At 50.2% G+C, this 15,062-nt stretch overlaps 5 protein-coding genes across 5 annotated transcripts; 4 read left to right on the top strand and 1 right to left on the bottom strand.

The window, feature by feature from the left end:
• Positions 1 to 14: 14 nt before the first annotated feature.
• On the top strand, positions 15 to 854 carry FPRO_08010 (uncharacterized protein; the record flags this gene model as incomplete). The annotated part of the gene is made up of 1 exon (XM_031233871.1): positions 15 to 854. The coding sequence occupies one exon, from the start codon at positions 15 to 17 to the stop codon at positions 852 to 854; it is 840 nt and encodes a 279-aa protein (XP_031083665.1).
• Positions 855 to 888: 34 nt separating this feature from the next.
• On the bottom strand, positions 889 to 1,560 carry FPRO_08011 (uncharacterized protein; the record flags this gene model as incomplete). Its single annotated transcript, XM_031233870.1, has 1 exon — positions 889 to 1,560. One exon carries the CDS (start codon positions 1,558 to 1,560, stop codon positions 889 to 891), a length of 672 nt encoding a protein of 223 aa, XP_031083664.1.
• A 714-nt stretch (positions 1,561 to 2,274) lies between these two features.
• On the top strand, positions 2,275 to 3,403 carry FPRO_08012 (putative 60S ribosomal protein L5; the record flags this gene model as incomplete). Its single annotated transcript, XM_031233869.1, has 3 exons — positions 2,275 to 2,277; positions 2,444 to 2,481; positions 2,536 to 3,403. 3 exons carry the CDS (start codon positions 2,275 to 2,277, stop codon positions 3,401 to 3,403), a joined length of 909 nt encoding a protein of 302 aa, XP_031083663.1.
• Positions 3,404 to 6,101: 2,698 nt separating this feature from the next.
• On the top strand, positions 6,102 to 9,758 carry FPRO_08013 (uncharacterized protein; the record flags this gene model as incomplete). Its single annotated transcript, XM_031233868.1, has 3 exons — positions 6,102 to 6,144; positions 6,256 to 8,332; positions 8,384 to 9,758. 3 exons carry the CDS (start codon positions 6,102 to 6,104, stop codon positions 9,756 to 9,758), a joined length of 3,495 nt encoding a protein of 1,164 aa, XP_031083662.1.
• Positions 9,759 to 11,810: 2,052 nt separating this feature from the next.
• On the top strand, positions 11,811 to 13,987 carry FPRO_08014 (uncharacterized protein; the record flags this gene model as incomplete). The annotated part of the gene is made up of 3 exons (XM_031233867.1): positions 11,811 to 11,896; positions 11,952 to 12,827; positions 12,877 to 13,987. The coding sequence occupies 3 exons, from the start codon at positions 11,811 to 11,813 to the stop codon at positions 13,985 to 13,987; spliced, it is 2,073 nt and encodes a 690-aa protein (XP_031083661.1).
• Between the last annotated feature and the right edge of the window lie 1,075 nt (positions 13,988 to 15,062).

Genomic DNA, 15,062 nt, shown 5'->3' with positions numbered 1-15,062 from the left:
CAAACACTTTCGTCATGTCACCGACCGAAAGTCAATCAGATGCCGCTCAGCGCATGTACACTGAACGAGCAACCACCTATGAGGATTCTTGGCACCCCGACTACAGCAAGCGATTCATGGAACTTGTTCCCATTAAACCCGGCGATCGCGTTCTCGACCTCGCATGTGGAACTGGCCTGAAGGCTGTCATTGCAGCAAGGCACGTCGGCGATGACGGGATTGTCGTCGGTGTCGACATAACTGAAGCGATGCTCTCGGAAGCACGCAAGAAACTGGATCGCGACGAAACATTGCATCTTCGTATGAAACTCGTGCGACACAGCGTCACTGACTTGACTGGTTGTCCAAATGTAGACAGGGACAGCTTTGATCTCATTCTATGCTCAAATGCCTTTGTTCTGTTCGAACACCCAGAGGAAGTTGTCGCTCACTGGCGAGAGTATCTCAAGCCAGGCGGTAGAGTTGCCATCGACATCACTCATGAGTATAATCTTCGCTCGGGCCTGCTATTAGAGAAAGTCGCTCGCCGATTGGGCATGCCATTCCCCTCCAACCGAAGCTGGATCAAATCCAAAGAGTCTTTTAGTCGGATATTGGGAAGTTGTGGGTTTGTGGTTGAAAGGGTTGTGACTTTGGAAAAGATTGTTGGACTTGGCTCGACGTATTTCGGTCTTGACAAGGCAGATGAGCAATTTGACTACGTTATCAATGGCCCGCTGACTGCCTCAATTGTAACGGAAGAGCTGAGAGTCAAGGGGAGAGAATATTTCAAAGAAGAGTGGCACAATGCTGCAGTTTATGGTGAGGTTGAGGTATCTGATATTCTCTACGTCTATATCGCCAGGAAGGTTTGATAAACGAGTGCTCCTGAAGATTCTCAAATCTATCTCACATTTTTGCCTTGACTTTCTGAACCTTTCCCTCACTGGATATCCTTGGATGATCACCAGCGAGCTTCAATCCAGTCACTCTCTCCAGCTCATCAACGGCCTCAAATGCCCGGCCAAGGTTCACCTTGATTGTTTGCAGTCCTTGTCGGCGTGCTTCCTTCAGATTCTCCCCGATATCATCGAGAAACATTACTTCCTCTGCCTTGATACCAACCTCCCAGCTCAAGCTCCCCCCCCGAGCTGAATGAGCATTGGCTTTCGCGAATTCGTTTACTCGGTCGAGAGCCAGCTTATAAATGGCTGGATCTGGTTTTCGGATTCCAACATGGGCGGAGGAGATGAAGACATCAAATATCTGCCGCACAGGCTCGTCAAAGAAATGGTCCTGGTGGAGCTTATGCCCAGGCGGAAAGATGACAGTATTACTCAGAGCTGCGAGAATGAATCGCCCATCCTCCTTCAGCTTTCTCAATGCTGGGAACATCCATGGGTCGGCTTCGTTAGAAACGGTCATCATCTCGTTGAAAAGCCATTCTGCATCGATTGACGGAACGGGAGGGGTTTCCTTTGGGAGACTGGGACTCTTGTCTTGCTCCCGCTTGTAGAAGGTCTCCCATCTGACGGGATCATGAAGGTCTTGACTGAAACCCCTGAAGAACTCTTCATTCATCTCGATTTCTCCTTTTTCCAAACGATGCCAGAAGCCACTGGGAGCAGTCCTGGATATTGAATAGTTGACCCACCCTGGAGGGATCCCCAGGCTTAATTCGTAGTCGAGGATTGCTTGGAAGGGGGAAACGACCTGGGGGAGTCAGTAATTATGTATGTGGGTTAGATGACTACGTGTCTAGAGTCGAGGTGCCCAGAGGATTGAAAAGCAAATGGCGATTGGTGGTTAACATCATGTCTCGAATCACTTACACAAACACCCCCTATATCGAACAACAGAACTTTGGGCTTAGACTCCGACATTATATCCGGCTTGACAGATAGAAAGGAATAGGCTTGTATGAAAGTGATCAGAAGGTGAATATAAAAATCTGAAATATGTAAGAGCTTAACCATATAACTACTACTCAACGTATTCTTGCGATCTTCTATCCCAACAGCGACTCCACCGAGGCTTGGGGTATCCGAGGAGCCTCGGCAGATCCCCCATCTGGGTTGGCGTATGGGAAAGATAAGATAAGATAAAACGGTAGACACGTGACCAGTCTTATCCTCGTCCCCAACCCAGGTCCAAACTGGAGCAAATGAAGCTAAGCGATGTAGATTAGGGCTATGAAAATATCCCCCACCATCGAGAATTTACGGCTTATTCCTCTCTCAGCACCAACTTTCCAAACTTCAACACTCAAGTCGTCGTTGAGCAAATACCGTCAAGATGGTAAGTTGAGGCCTATCGCAAGGGAATATCTTCACCGGAGAGTTCCCTTGGTGTTTTTTTCTTTTACGGCAGAAATGCCAATTGCTCTGAAAGAGTCACCGCAAGTTGCTTCGGAAGGAGAAGAGCATCTGAAGCGCAAATTGCTGACTCGGGGATTTTGTGACAGGTTTTCCACAAGTTGGTGAAGAACAGCGCGTACTACAGGTGAGCTTACACTGGGTTTCCCTCCACCTTGAGAAATTGCTGACAATCTCGTAGCCGCTACCAGACCAAGTACAAGCGCCGCCAGCAGGGCAAGACCGATTACTACGCCCGAAAGCGCCTCATCACCCAGGCCAAGAACAAGTACAATGCTCCCAAGTACCGCCTGGTCGTCCGCTTCACCAACAAGGACATCATCTGCCAGATCGTGACCTCTGAGATCTCTGGCGACAAGGTCTTCGTCTCTGCCTACTCGCACGAGCTCAAGGCCTACGGTATCGAGCACGGTCTCACCAACTGGGCTGCCGCTTACGCTACCGGTCTCCTCATTGCCCGCCGTGCCCTCAAGAAGCTCGGCCTCGACGAGGACTTCACTGGTGTCGAGGAGGCTGACGGTGAGTTCAAGCTCACTGAGGCCGCCGAGACCGATGATGGCGAGCGCCGCCCCTTCAAGGTCTTCCTCGATGTTGGTCTGAAGCGAACCTCCACTGGTGCCCGTGTCTTTGGTGCCATGAAGGGCGCCTCTGACGGTGGTATCCTTGTTCCCCACTCCGAGAAGCGATTCCCCGGTTACGACATGGAGACCAAGGAGCTCGATGCCGACACCCTCCGAAACTACATCTTCGGTGGCCACGTTGCTGAGTACATGGAGACCCTTGCCGACGACGATGAGGAGCGTTTCCGCAGTCAGTTCCAGAAGTACGTCGACGACGATGTCGAGGCTGAGGGTCTTGAGGACCTCTACACTGAGGCTCACGCCGCCATCCGTGAGGACCCCTTCAAGAAGGCCGAGAGCGACGCTCCCAAGAAGACCAAAGAGGAGTGGAAGGAGATCTCCAAGAAGTACAAGACCAAGAAGCTCACCAAGGAGGAGAAGGAGCAGCGCGTACAGGAGCGTATCCAGGAGCTTCTCCAGCAGGAGTAAAAAGTTGCTTTATCTCATCAGGTCACGGGCATTTGAGGATTGTTAACCTTGGCATTGGGTTTGGAGTTTCGAGGAAAGGAAAGGTCCGTAAACAGGATCACATGAATGAATTACCAAAAAGATACCTTCCAGCCAAATTCCATAGTTGTGGTGAACGGGCATCTCATTACTCCAACTGTCTAATGCTTGCCATGCGTAGTCCTCGTGTTTTATGTGTGCGTGTGCAGAAATGGAGAGGAACCCTTACCCTTTGGCGGGCCTAGCGTGGCAGCTGCAGGATTAGTGCGAGTCTTATTTTCAGGGCTGAATCTTGGCCATGAACCTCAGCACCCACGAATGATCTAATTGAGAGGGCTCCTGTGGTTGTACGAAATGGTCAGCACTCGACATGACTGTCAGCATTTGGCGTTGTTGTTGCGTATCACTTAGCATCGTTGACAGAAATGATAACCGAAGAAGAAAATGGAACGCATCTGACTTCCGTGTAATAATCTTGTAATGTTCCGAAGTTAATGTCTAATAGAGTTGATACAGGCACCGTTGGCCGTGTTAGGTTCCTTCCGGATATCCCGGATTTCCTATTTGTATAATATCGCACTTATTGAGGTATACGGAATTTGATTTTGAGAACAACTAGTAGATAGGTAGACTGACTGGCTGCTCGATTGCTCGGAAAAGAGTCCATTTCAGAGACGTCTATTCGGAAATGGTCATGATGTGGGAATGATGGAGTACATAAGACTTTGATAAATACTCCTTACTTAGTTTAGGCCCGCCATGCTGGTCGGGATTCAATAACAGCGGACTGAGCAGTATTTCGAGAAAATCGCAAATTGGGGGCCCGCCTTTCGCTCTCGGAGAAGGCCATGATTCCGCGGCCGAGAGCATCATTCAGTCTACCTAGTCTGTGTGATCAGTGACGATTCTGGTCAATGTGGCGGGGGCCCGACGTAACGTTATAGAAACTCCTGTCGCAGCTGGTGTCGGATCGGATGGACCCGGTGGGTTCCTCAACTGGTGCAATCGAGGGAAATGAAGATCGGATATATCCTGCGATGCCAACCCTTTTCTGCTGTACAGCAAATGTCTGGGAAAAGGGAGACTGGCCCACGATGTCCAAAAGGGTTCAGTAAAAAGCTTCGGCACAGGCCAGGGTATAAGTCGGCATCTCTAGACATATTCCCCATCTTCCACCTCCTTGATATTGCCCATTTCCCAACTCCCTTGGAAAATGTTGTGCGACGGAGAGAACTCTAATGACATCGTCTGCCAAGTAATGGAGGGTCCAGCACTGCAGGAGACTCGAACCTCAGAGCATAATGGAACCGACCCGACCTGACTAAGGTACTAAGGTAGTAGTGGAGGTATGGTACCTCCTAGCAGTCAAATATGACGCCGGATTTTCGGACTCTGGTCAATGGAACAAAGCTCATCATAACCAATCCTGGTAACGTCTGTCGCAAGAATTGAGTGGTTGTGAGAGAGGGGTGACGTCTTTTGTTTGCTGTTTTGCTCATGATGGGCTGAGCCGAAGGTTGCATGCAGTGAACAAGGGTTTATCTTGACCTCGTGCAACGATTTATCATGAATTAATGCAATCATTATTCCACTGAGGATTTATACAGCACGCCCAGTTGGCTGGCGGGCTCAGAGCCCGCTTACATCTCCGTACAGCTACATGGATCCAATCCCTCCATCATTGGAATAGCCGCCCTCTGCACTGACGTTCATTTTGATACTAAACTTCTGTGCCCGGGGTTGCGGTCGGCTCGGTACATGCGCGCGGGTAGGGGAATGAGAAGGCAGGGTGAAAGTACATGTACCGATAAAAACAAATTTACCCTTGCCCTTACGTACGGCTGTTGAACTCAATGCCTCGTTTACCCGTAGCAAGGCGTGGCGACGAGGCGATGTTCATCTTATTGTATCACTGAGTGAGACTCGAGATTCAGCTCGAGACAAAGTGCGCTAGGGTTCGGGCTTTTGCCTCTTGGTCAGCAGCAAATAATGCTACCTCTTGGATAACTAAGGTAGGTAGTCTAACCTGCCTCATGCTATTGCGCTGGACTTTCAACTGCTTGTGACAAACTCCTACCCCGCTATTGGATGTTGTCATAATTCTCCCCCGATTTCCACTTCACTTTGTATGGAGATACAGCACAACATACTCATCACTTCCAGGTTGCTTCCCATCTCTATCTCCTCTTTCATCCTCCGTCGTCATTGCTCCGACTCCAGGTCGAGACGACCCTCGTGCATACCTTAGGTAGTCCAGACCAAGCTAACCTTAGTAGGTACCTCTCGGATGCCCACATAAAGTACCTGTACTTTGCGAACCGCTAGCGGCACTCTACTGTATTTGACTAGGTACCTTACTAACCATACCATCCATACCTTAGTCTAAGGTAGCTCTTAACTATACCTCATTCAGCCCGTCTCCAGGATTCGCTAGCCATCCATACATTACCTTTACTCGGGGCTAGAGCCATCGATGGCATCCATCCCAACACTACCACTACCACCTCACTAATCACCATCTCTGGTCGATTCTCTCCTCTCTCATTACTCATTACTCATTCACCCCTTCTCCTCCTTCAGTTCGGCGCCAGCTTTTATAAACACTGTTAAAACTTGTATAAGTTCTTATCATCATTATCTCGTTCACATCTTGGACAGCCGTCTCGGCTCCCCTCCCACTATGGAGCAGGTTCATGGCGTTGATGTCAGCTGGATGACCCATGGTGCTTCCAAAGGCATGTTTCCCACTCGCCACTCGCCCAAACTCCAAATCGCGCATCGCGTCTTTTGTTCTGACTCTTTAGACCAAGACCCAGAGCTAATATCGTAAACAGATAAAGCAGCCAGGAACTCACCGCCCACCAAAACTCCCTCAGCAGCTCTTCCAAGACAGATCCCTGGCGCAAACTCTAGACCGAAGTCGCCGGCTTCGGCTCCCACAGATAACGCCTCCGTAGACTCCAATATCTCGACCAATGGCCAGTCCACGACTCCAAATGGCTCCTCAGCTACAAAACGAATTTCACGCTCCAATTCTATAGATAAACAGCCTCCTCCTGGCACTTCGCCTCATCGTCGCAATTCATGGTTCTCTAATATCTCTGCTAAATTCTCTTCCTCTAATACACCGCCAGCCGGTCCTCCTTCGCCAGCTCCCATACCAGAATCGTCGCCCGCGCCCCCGTCAGACCCCGTCCCCCCCAAGTTGCCACATACAAAGAACGCCGTGCTCCCCCATGCTGCGAAGCCCGAAGGCGATGGCCCTTATATACCAGCTCCGCCCAGGAGTGGACAACCCGGCTTTTTGGGCATGTTCCGGCGCCTGTCTTCTTCTAACAATGGGGCTCTTTCGCAAAGCGGAAAACTTGGCCATGGTCTTGTCGACAGGGTGGTTCTGAATGTCGACCAAAGTCGAGAAAGATGTCCTATATCGGAGCTCTCTTGTGCCAAACTTAGAAGAGTCGCATTCTGTGTGGATGTTGAGATTGCGCCCCAGCCCAAATATGCTGATCACGATTCTTCATTACCTAAAACGACCGACAAGGCTCAGAAAAAGAAGTTGACCGAGAAGGGTGAGGGTGAGGCCCTCAAAAACCCAAAGGCCGTGGAAGAGCAGAAGGAAACCATCGGGGAAGTCAAGACAACCGGAGAAACATTGCCAAAGGAACCCGAGAAGGAAGGGACTGAAGCACCTCAGCAAGTTGGTGAAGTGGCCAATGGCAGTCCAACTCTTGTGTCAGAGAAAAAGGAAGAAAACACCAAGAAGAAGGAAAAGAAGAAGAAGAGCGAGGAAGAACGAAAGGCCAGAAAGGAGAAGAAGCGAAAACTGGCCGAAGCCAACGGATCCATTCCCATGGAGATTCATTATGACAGCAGTGATGATTCGGCCAAAACAAAAACGCCGCCCAATGGCCCCGAGACCAACAAGCCTCAGACGGCACCTACCACGAACCCTGTGCGAGTATACCGAAGATGCTGCCAGCTTCGCGAAACGCCAATTTTGAAAAAGATCACTGAGCAACTCACCGACACGGCCAACTACAATGCCTCGACTGGCACGGTCAACAAACTTGATCTCACAGATTATTGGCTCCAATTACCAGATCTCATCACTCTCGGAGATTACCTTGCAATCGTCCCTGTGAGGGAAATACTTTTAGAGAACAGCGGGCTTGGCGACGAAGGTCTGCGAGTTATCCTAGCCGGTCTGCTGGCTGCCAAGAGACCAGCTGTGAGGCGGCGGAAACCCAAACATGATGATGAGGATCAGGGAGGCGTAGTAGAGCGACTTGTCCTGAAGAACAATAAGATAGGTCCTGATGGATGGAAGTATCTCTCGCTTTTCATCTATTTATGTCGATCGCTTAAATTCCTCGATGTCTCTTACATTCAATTCCCGCGCCAGCCTCAATCACAGCACAACGGTTCACTCAACAATGGAGTTCATATACCCCGAAGTATCTCGAGCATCTTCTCCGCTGCTTTGGGAGAGCGATTGGGGGGATCAACGCTCGAATTAGTGAATATCGGCCAAACGGGGTTGACAATGGGTCAGCTTGGAACAATCATCGATGGTCTGATTCAATGTGGCGTGAAACGACTCGGCTTGTCGCACAACCAGATCGATGCAGAGGGCATGAAACATGTTGTCAAGTTTCTTACAGAGGGTCACTGCGAAGGTCTCGACTTGGGCGGCAATGATCTCAGCCAACACACTGAAGCCTTGGCAACCGCCATCGAGAATGATACGACACTCTGGGGACTTGGCATGGCCGATTGTAACTTAACGCCTTCGGCACTCTGTAAGATCTTACCTGTGATGGTCAAGCTACCGAATTTGCGATTCTTTGATTTGTCCCAGAACCCAGCATTATTCCAGTCCACCCCCAGCGCTGTTGGTCTGCTCAGGAGGTGTGTACTTGATGACCCTCAGCTCGACTCAGGTATACTAACCGTACACAGATATCTTCCCAAGATGAAGGTGTTGAAACGTATGCACCTGGAAGATGCTGCGATGACGCCAGAACAAGCAATCGCAATAGTGGAAGTGCTCCCCGAGGTTAAAACTCTGGCACATATCAACATCACCAACAACGCCGAGATTGTCAAGCTTGCCGATGCAAGCACAGAAGAAGCGCAAGAGGAAGCTTGCGCTCTTTATGCGTCTCTACTTGCGGCAGCTCGTGTGTCCAAGAGTCTTATTTGTGTGGATATCGAGGTTCCTAGTGAACATGCTGGAGAGATTGTCAAGGCCATGGCTAAGCAAGTTGTTGCCTACTGCCTTCGTAACATGGAACGACTTCCCGATACTGACGCAGGTGCGGTTCTGGCATCGACGCTTGCTGAGAACAACCTAGAAGCTGGCGAGAACAAGTTGCCACCTTATCCTGATGTTCTCGCACATCTCGTTGGACACGACGTCCTAGACCAAGACGAAAGCGACGACGATAACGGTTCAGCGCCTGATGAGGACTATGTTATCGGAGGTACTGGTGTGGTCAAGGCGCTTGCTTGTTGCCTGAAGAATCGTGGCGATGAGTCACGGAGACAATCAGGCGAATTTATCCGTGAGATTGAGAACGGAGCATCAAGCCCTGCGGCGACCTTGTCCACAGGGGGAAAGGCCAAGGATATGTCAAAGCATCTATTGATGGGTGCCCGCAAGATCCGCCAACGTCTCCAGCCAGCGCTCATCAAAGCAAGGGCGAATCCTGATGATGATCACAACCTCCGCAGGCTAACCTTCCTCGACGACACTTTGCAAGGAATTATCAAACGTTTTGAGGACGAGTACCCGGATACCCGCGAGGACCCTGCATTGCAAAGGCGCCCCCGTGCAGAGACGAAGGGCAGCGAAGAGTCGCCTACCACATTGCCACTCGAGGATTCCGCGTTGGCTTTGTCGGACAATGAGGACGAAGGCGAAATTACCGGAGGCAAGCCACTGTCGAGGTCGAACTCTATGGCCAAAATACTGGTTGAGGAAGAAGGCCGAATTCTCCGTGCTGGTCATCGCTTTCGTGCCGGCCTCATTAAGGAGGAGCAGATTGACCTCCTCAGCACAATCGATGATATCGGATCGGATCCTAAACACGTCAGGATGCTTATTGAACTGGCTGAGGATCTTGGTGGAGAAATCTGGGAACTAGTCAAGGAGAAGGGTCCCGTGAGGGCATTCAAGGAGGACCGAGATATTGCTTTTAAGTGCATGGAGGCGAGCGATCCAGAGCACTGGGCTCGATTCGCTGAGGCGCAGTACAAGTCTCGCGCGAACATTAGCATCCCATCAGCAGCGAAGCAGGGAGAGATGGTGGACGAGAGTGCGGTTGCTGATTGAAGTAGTGGGTTGCAAGAAGGATGCCGAGATGATGCCTGTATCAACTTCTGCTACGAGAAGATGGAGTCATGACGGGTTGATCATGGCCTGTGCATCATCATGAGTAGAGAGAAGGATGTGGATTAACACGACATGTTATGCGTATAGAAGTCAGGGCGCCTCGCTAACGACTGTCTTTTCCCTTTCGTTCTATTTTTGCTTTGAGCGGGGAGTTATGAATAGGTTCTATTTCAAGAGAGAAGTGGCTATACTATACTATACATGCGCGAACGGAATTACAAATACGTGCATATTCTTGGGAACTGAATGAATAATACAGCGTCGCGAGCGCAAGTCGATCTCTGTTGAGGGGCATTGGAGAGTGTGACACTACTTGGTTTATGTGTAATGAGCTTTCCATCGAGAACTACGTAGTACAAACCCTAGATTTGTCCTGGGGCACAATGTTGAACTTGATCCTCAGTGGATGTTCGCCATATAAGCTTGAGTAGGTAGGTAGCGACCTACTCGGTAAGGTACCTAGGTAGTGCATGATGTGCAGTGCAGCTCTATACCTATATCTGGGCGATGCGGCGTGGCCGGGATGAGCACGGGGGTTGATCTCAGCTTTCCAATTAATTAATTCTTCTTTTTTTTTTCCTTCTTTTTTTTTCTTTTGACGCCAGAGACGGCGGGAAGAAAGGCAACAAAGTTCTAGCTCACCCGCTGTTTCGTTTTGGTCAAAACCGTGAGATTCGGTTGGTCCGCGACTTGGAGTCCTTAATTCGGCCTGCAACATGAGCTATTCTGCTTTGGGAAACATGAAACGCGAACCATGCCCTATGGGGCAACAGGGGGAGCACAACCTCTTGCATCTCCAACGTCTTCAGCTTCAGCTTTCAATTAATATTTTACTCTTGTCAACTTCTGTGCGCGTTTCTTTCTTTTTAGTCGTTTCACCGGATGCGGTTCGAGCCATTCTATTCGCACACAAGTCTCTCGAGTCCGCTTTTATTCCCGTCTTGAATGCACAGCCTCATGTCGAGGCTTCCTTGAGGGTCGTATCTGACATGAGGGGGTGATGCGCTCACTGATCAGGCCGTGATGATGCTAAATCCAGAAACTTCGCATTAGGTCTAGGCTGCGTTGAAGTCTAGATAATGTGGTTGACGTACTCCGTAGCAGTTGTGCAGTCATCGCCTTCGTCATTGGGCTGTGAGATCTGCATTTCGTCTGTCTTAATACAGGAGTTATATGTGCGAACATGGATGCTGAGCTGGCAATGCGAGGACAACAGACCACAGATTCGATCGCTTCTTTGCTACCCAGCCATCACGAACACTCAACCGTTCTCTCGTCCGTGTTGAAGCAACGAAACGACCCGGCATATCAATGTGTGGGTTGATGCTCATTCCATTTCCTGGGCTCCTGGGCTCCTCGCCGTGGGCGTGGTAATCATAGCTGATGTCGAAACAGAAGCACGACCTTCGTCTGCGGGCTACCCGTTGACATCAGGCTCGGTTGATTGGCTTCCACCCGTCCATCTAATTCATGCAAATGCTTGCAAGGCTCATGCTAGGGTCCCATGCGGAATCCTTGTACAGCCTAGGATCCCTCGACCACTTCTCTGGTTACGAGATCTTGAGCGTGTCTCGTCTCTTTTGGTCCAACGACTTCCTGGTCTTTTCTCCCCTCTTCTTTCTCTTCTATCTTACGAGCCTTTTTTTTTTTCATTCGTTATGGTCTGTCGACCGTTGGTTATTCGTTCGTTTCTTACACTCATTTACGCTTATGTTTAGTCTGTCGTTTCCTTGCTATATTTGCTATCCTTGAGGCGAGCTGCGCTCATCATCGTAGTCTTTCCACCCTTTTTGACCATACAGCATCATTTTCACCTCAGATATCACCCAGTGATCAACACGCCTTCATACTTTGACTGTTACCCAACGAGTGTCGTACATGACCGATCCCCCTTGGCTTACACCTCCGAATCAACTTCGCCTTATTGTATGACAGCCTCTGCACAAATCAAACCTCAAACTCCGTCATCTCATAAACCAAATCGCATATACGATGGAGGGGCCTCCTTCTACCCGGTCATTTAGACCATGGGTGTGGGAGAAGCCAGGCTCAGTCATGAACTTTGAAAACTTCGAAAGGTATTCAAACAACAGAAGTCATGTCTGACTACGACATCTAACTAATCCGAGATAGTATCTCAGAAGAGCCTGGCTCCGCGACGACTACACGACCCCCGACTAGTCGGACTCGAGGCTTCACCACTTCCTCAGGACGGCAGACCGTCAGATGGCCCTTTCACAGCTTCAGCAACTCACGATCTTCCATTCCCAATTACCCTCGCAGACCGTCCAACTCTCGCTCTATCCCGCACAGTTCGGGCTCTTTTCCTCGCCGTGCTGCCGGCAGCATAAGTCGTTCTGTCTCTAGCGTTCTTGGTAGCGACATCATCCCTGACTATGTGATCAACTTCATGCGCGGCGAGACGCCGGAGACTCTCGCTCGAAGACACCGCATCCCCGATAGTCCTGAGCCCGGACAGTTTCAACGCCCACAGGAATCTCAACTCGACTTTATTCACTCGGCTTCAAGTACACCCGACAACTCGAGGCCGGGTACTCCGAGGGCGGAACGGGAGAAGATGCTCGTGGAAGAACGACCGCAGCCTACCCGATCTCTCATGACAGGATGGAGAGCTGGTGTTGCAGCCAACATGTTTCTGGCTTTCCTGATTCTTGTGGCTTCTGTGGCTTGTCTCGCTCTCGCCTCGGCCCAGGGACATATGTCAACATGGGAGTCGTTGTTAATGGAGGGTAGTTCGACTACAGTCGAAGGTATTGCTAGAGGGATCTTGGCGGCCGTGAATGTGTTTGCCATCATTCTCATCGCTGGAGCCAACTACGTCGTTCAAATCCTCAACAGCCCGACTCGGGCTGAGGTAGAGAACGCCCACTCAACCTTTAAGTGGCTCGACATCGGTATCCCATCTCTACGAAACATGTCACTCATCTCTTCGACCAGGGCAACGCTGTCAGGTATCATGATGGTGTTTGCCCTCCTTTCCCAAGTAATGTATGCAACCCAAAATCTGAAGACATATATTGTCACTGACGAATTAAAGATACAATTCCATAATTATTACTACTGAACACGCAGAGAATTCTAAGTCATCGCTTAATGTCAATGGGCCTCTTCTCGCCGCTATCACGCTAATTAATGTTGTTCTCATCCTCACGTATGCCATCGCTGTCGCATTAGCACTCACCAGACAAGTATTTAGCCCACTCGTCACACTGGGTGATGCTCTGAGCTCGTTCCTCGCCGATCCCGATGTCAGCACTCATAATTCATGCCTCATCACCAAGGAAGAGATCAATAAGGGATTATGGGGAGACCGAGAGGGCAAGTACTGGTATGCCAAGACAAGCCGCTGGTTCAATGTTCCATCATTCAACCGATGGGCTATTTGGTTCATGACATGGATCATGCCTGTCGGATTGGCAGCTGCGGCTCTGGCACTGGGGGCTGTGAAGGAACCCAAGGAGGCCTTTACTAGGTTCGGCAAGGCGGCAGTGGTATATGAGCTGCCCGCAGGAACGTCAAGGTCTGGTATAGCCGTTGTGGCTGCGTTGCCCCAGCTCCTTTTGGGTCTGCTGTACCTTTCCAGTAATGCGCTGCTCACCCTGTTCTACCTGTCTCACGAGCTCTCGCAGTTTACATCGGACCTGCTTCCTCTGCGCGTGTCTTCAGGACAGCCACTCGGTTCACAGACGACTTCACTATATCTCACCTTGCCTCGGCCCGTATCCTGGATACTCTTCTTTCTTGTTACCGCAATGGCTTTTCTCCTCAGTCAGGGTATTCTTCTCGTGTCAGTGGACGGCATCAAGGGAACCACGACGGGAATTGGCTTCAGCCCCCTCCCGCTACTCATCCTCCTCGTTCTACTCGTGCTACTCGGTCTCGGCATTGCTGGTCTAGCACTCCGGCAGGTGGATCCCCGTGGTTCCGTTGAAGGCGGAGAACCGGCCGGTAACCCACTCGCCTTAGTAGGCGGAACGTGTTCGGCGGTTCTGAGCGCACGATGCCACCGAGTAGCGCGAGAGGGCGGCGTGGAAACACTCGAGGTTCGTTGGGGCGTGGTGCGAGAAGGTGTAGGAATGAACGCAGGACATGCGACCTTCTCTGGAAGACCAGTGGGTGACATCATGGTTGGTAGAGCTTACTCCTGAGGAGATGAATTTATACTAGCCGACTGGTATTCGGGCAAAAATGCATTCTTTAAAGCGGGTCTGATTATTCTTGGGATGCTCATGGTGTTTTGTTGCCAGAGCGCGGTTCATACTGTAGGCACGGATGATATACCTGGCGTCTATTGGGAAAGGGTCTCATGTGAAAAGTTGGAGTAGTTAAAGAGTCAAATTTCCGTAGGTAATTTTTGTGCAAGGCTGAGGTACAACTGCAATGAAGCTGAATATACCAGTTCGGCGTGCTCCCACGTGTATGCAGTATGGTATTTCAGCCAGTAGAAACGATCGACTGGGGCGAGAATGAGGAGATAATGCCCAACAAAAGAGATCGGGTCACACTTGTTGGTCTACGTATCTCATGTTGCGAAACGATTTGCTTGTTGGATATGAGTGGATAGCATCAGAGAGTTGGGACATATGATCGGCAACTAAGATAATCAAAAATGGGCCATGGGCTAACGGTCGAGGTCAAGAACGAACACGAAACGGATCATTCTGAAGAGTCAAAGTCAAAATGAGGAAGAAAGAAGGCGAATGGTGTCAGCAACAGACGATTCGGACCCTCCCCCACCTTATACACTTCTGTCAACAGTTTATGGTTGAGGTTGGGTTTTAGAACAAAGAATTATCGTAGTGATAAAACAAGGACAAGGGGGGAAGAGTCAGCAAAGAAACAAGTTCTCTAAATCCATCCTTCACTGAAAACAAGGCAAGGACGGTAGAAAGGAGCCCCTTTGCTCTCAACCTTGTTGGATGAAGGAAGTAGAAGATCTAGAAGCCGACTTGGAAGACACAGACTTTGTTGGTAAGACAGGGGTAATCTCTCTGAGCCACCAGTGGCCCAAGCCAAGGTCATACGATTCACTGCCACATCAGCCCAAAAGTCGGGCGTTTCTGACAATTAGCGAGGTTATGATTGGTCAGCTGTCTCATTCCCTTCCCATTCGGGATCTCCTGCCTGCCCAGTCTTCGGTTCGGAAGCAGTTCATTGTTTACCTTGAGTGGCAGGTGCGGGTACGTACTGCACTTTCCCTTAGGTAGGTTGATGAGGACGACC

The sequence above is a fragment of the Fusarium proliferatum genome (genome assembly GCF_900067095.1).
Source record: "Fusarium proliferatum ET1 genome assembly, contig: FPRO_scaffold007, whole genome shotgun sequence".
Classification (NCBI taxonomy): domain Eukaryota; kingdom Fungi; phylum Ascomycota; class Sordariomycetes; order Hypocreales; family Nectriaceae; genus Fusarium; species Fusarium proliferatum.
The sequence above is the reverse complement of the archived record's forward strand: the minus strand, read 5'-3'. Positions and strand labels throughout refer to the sequence as shown.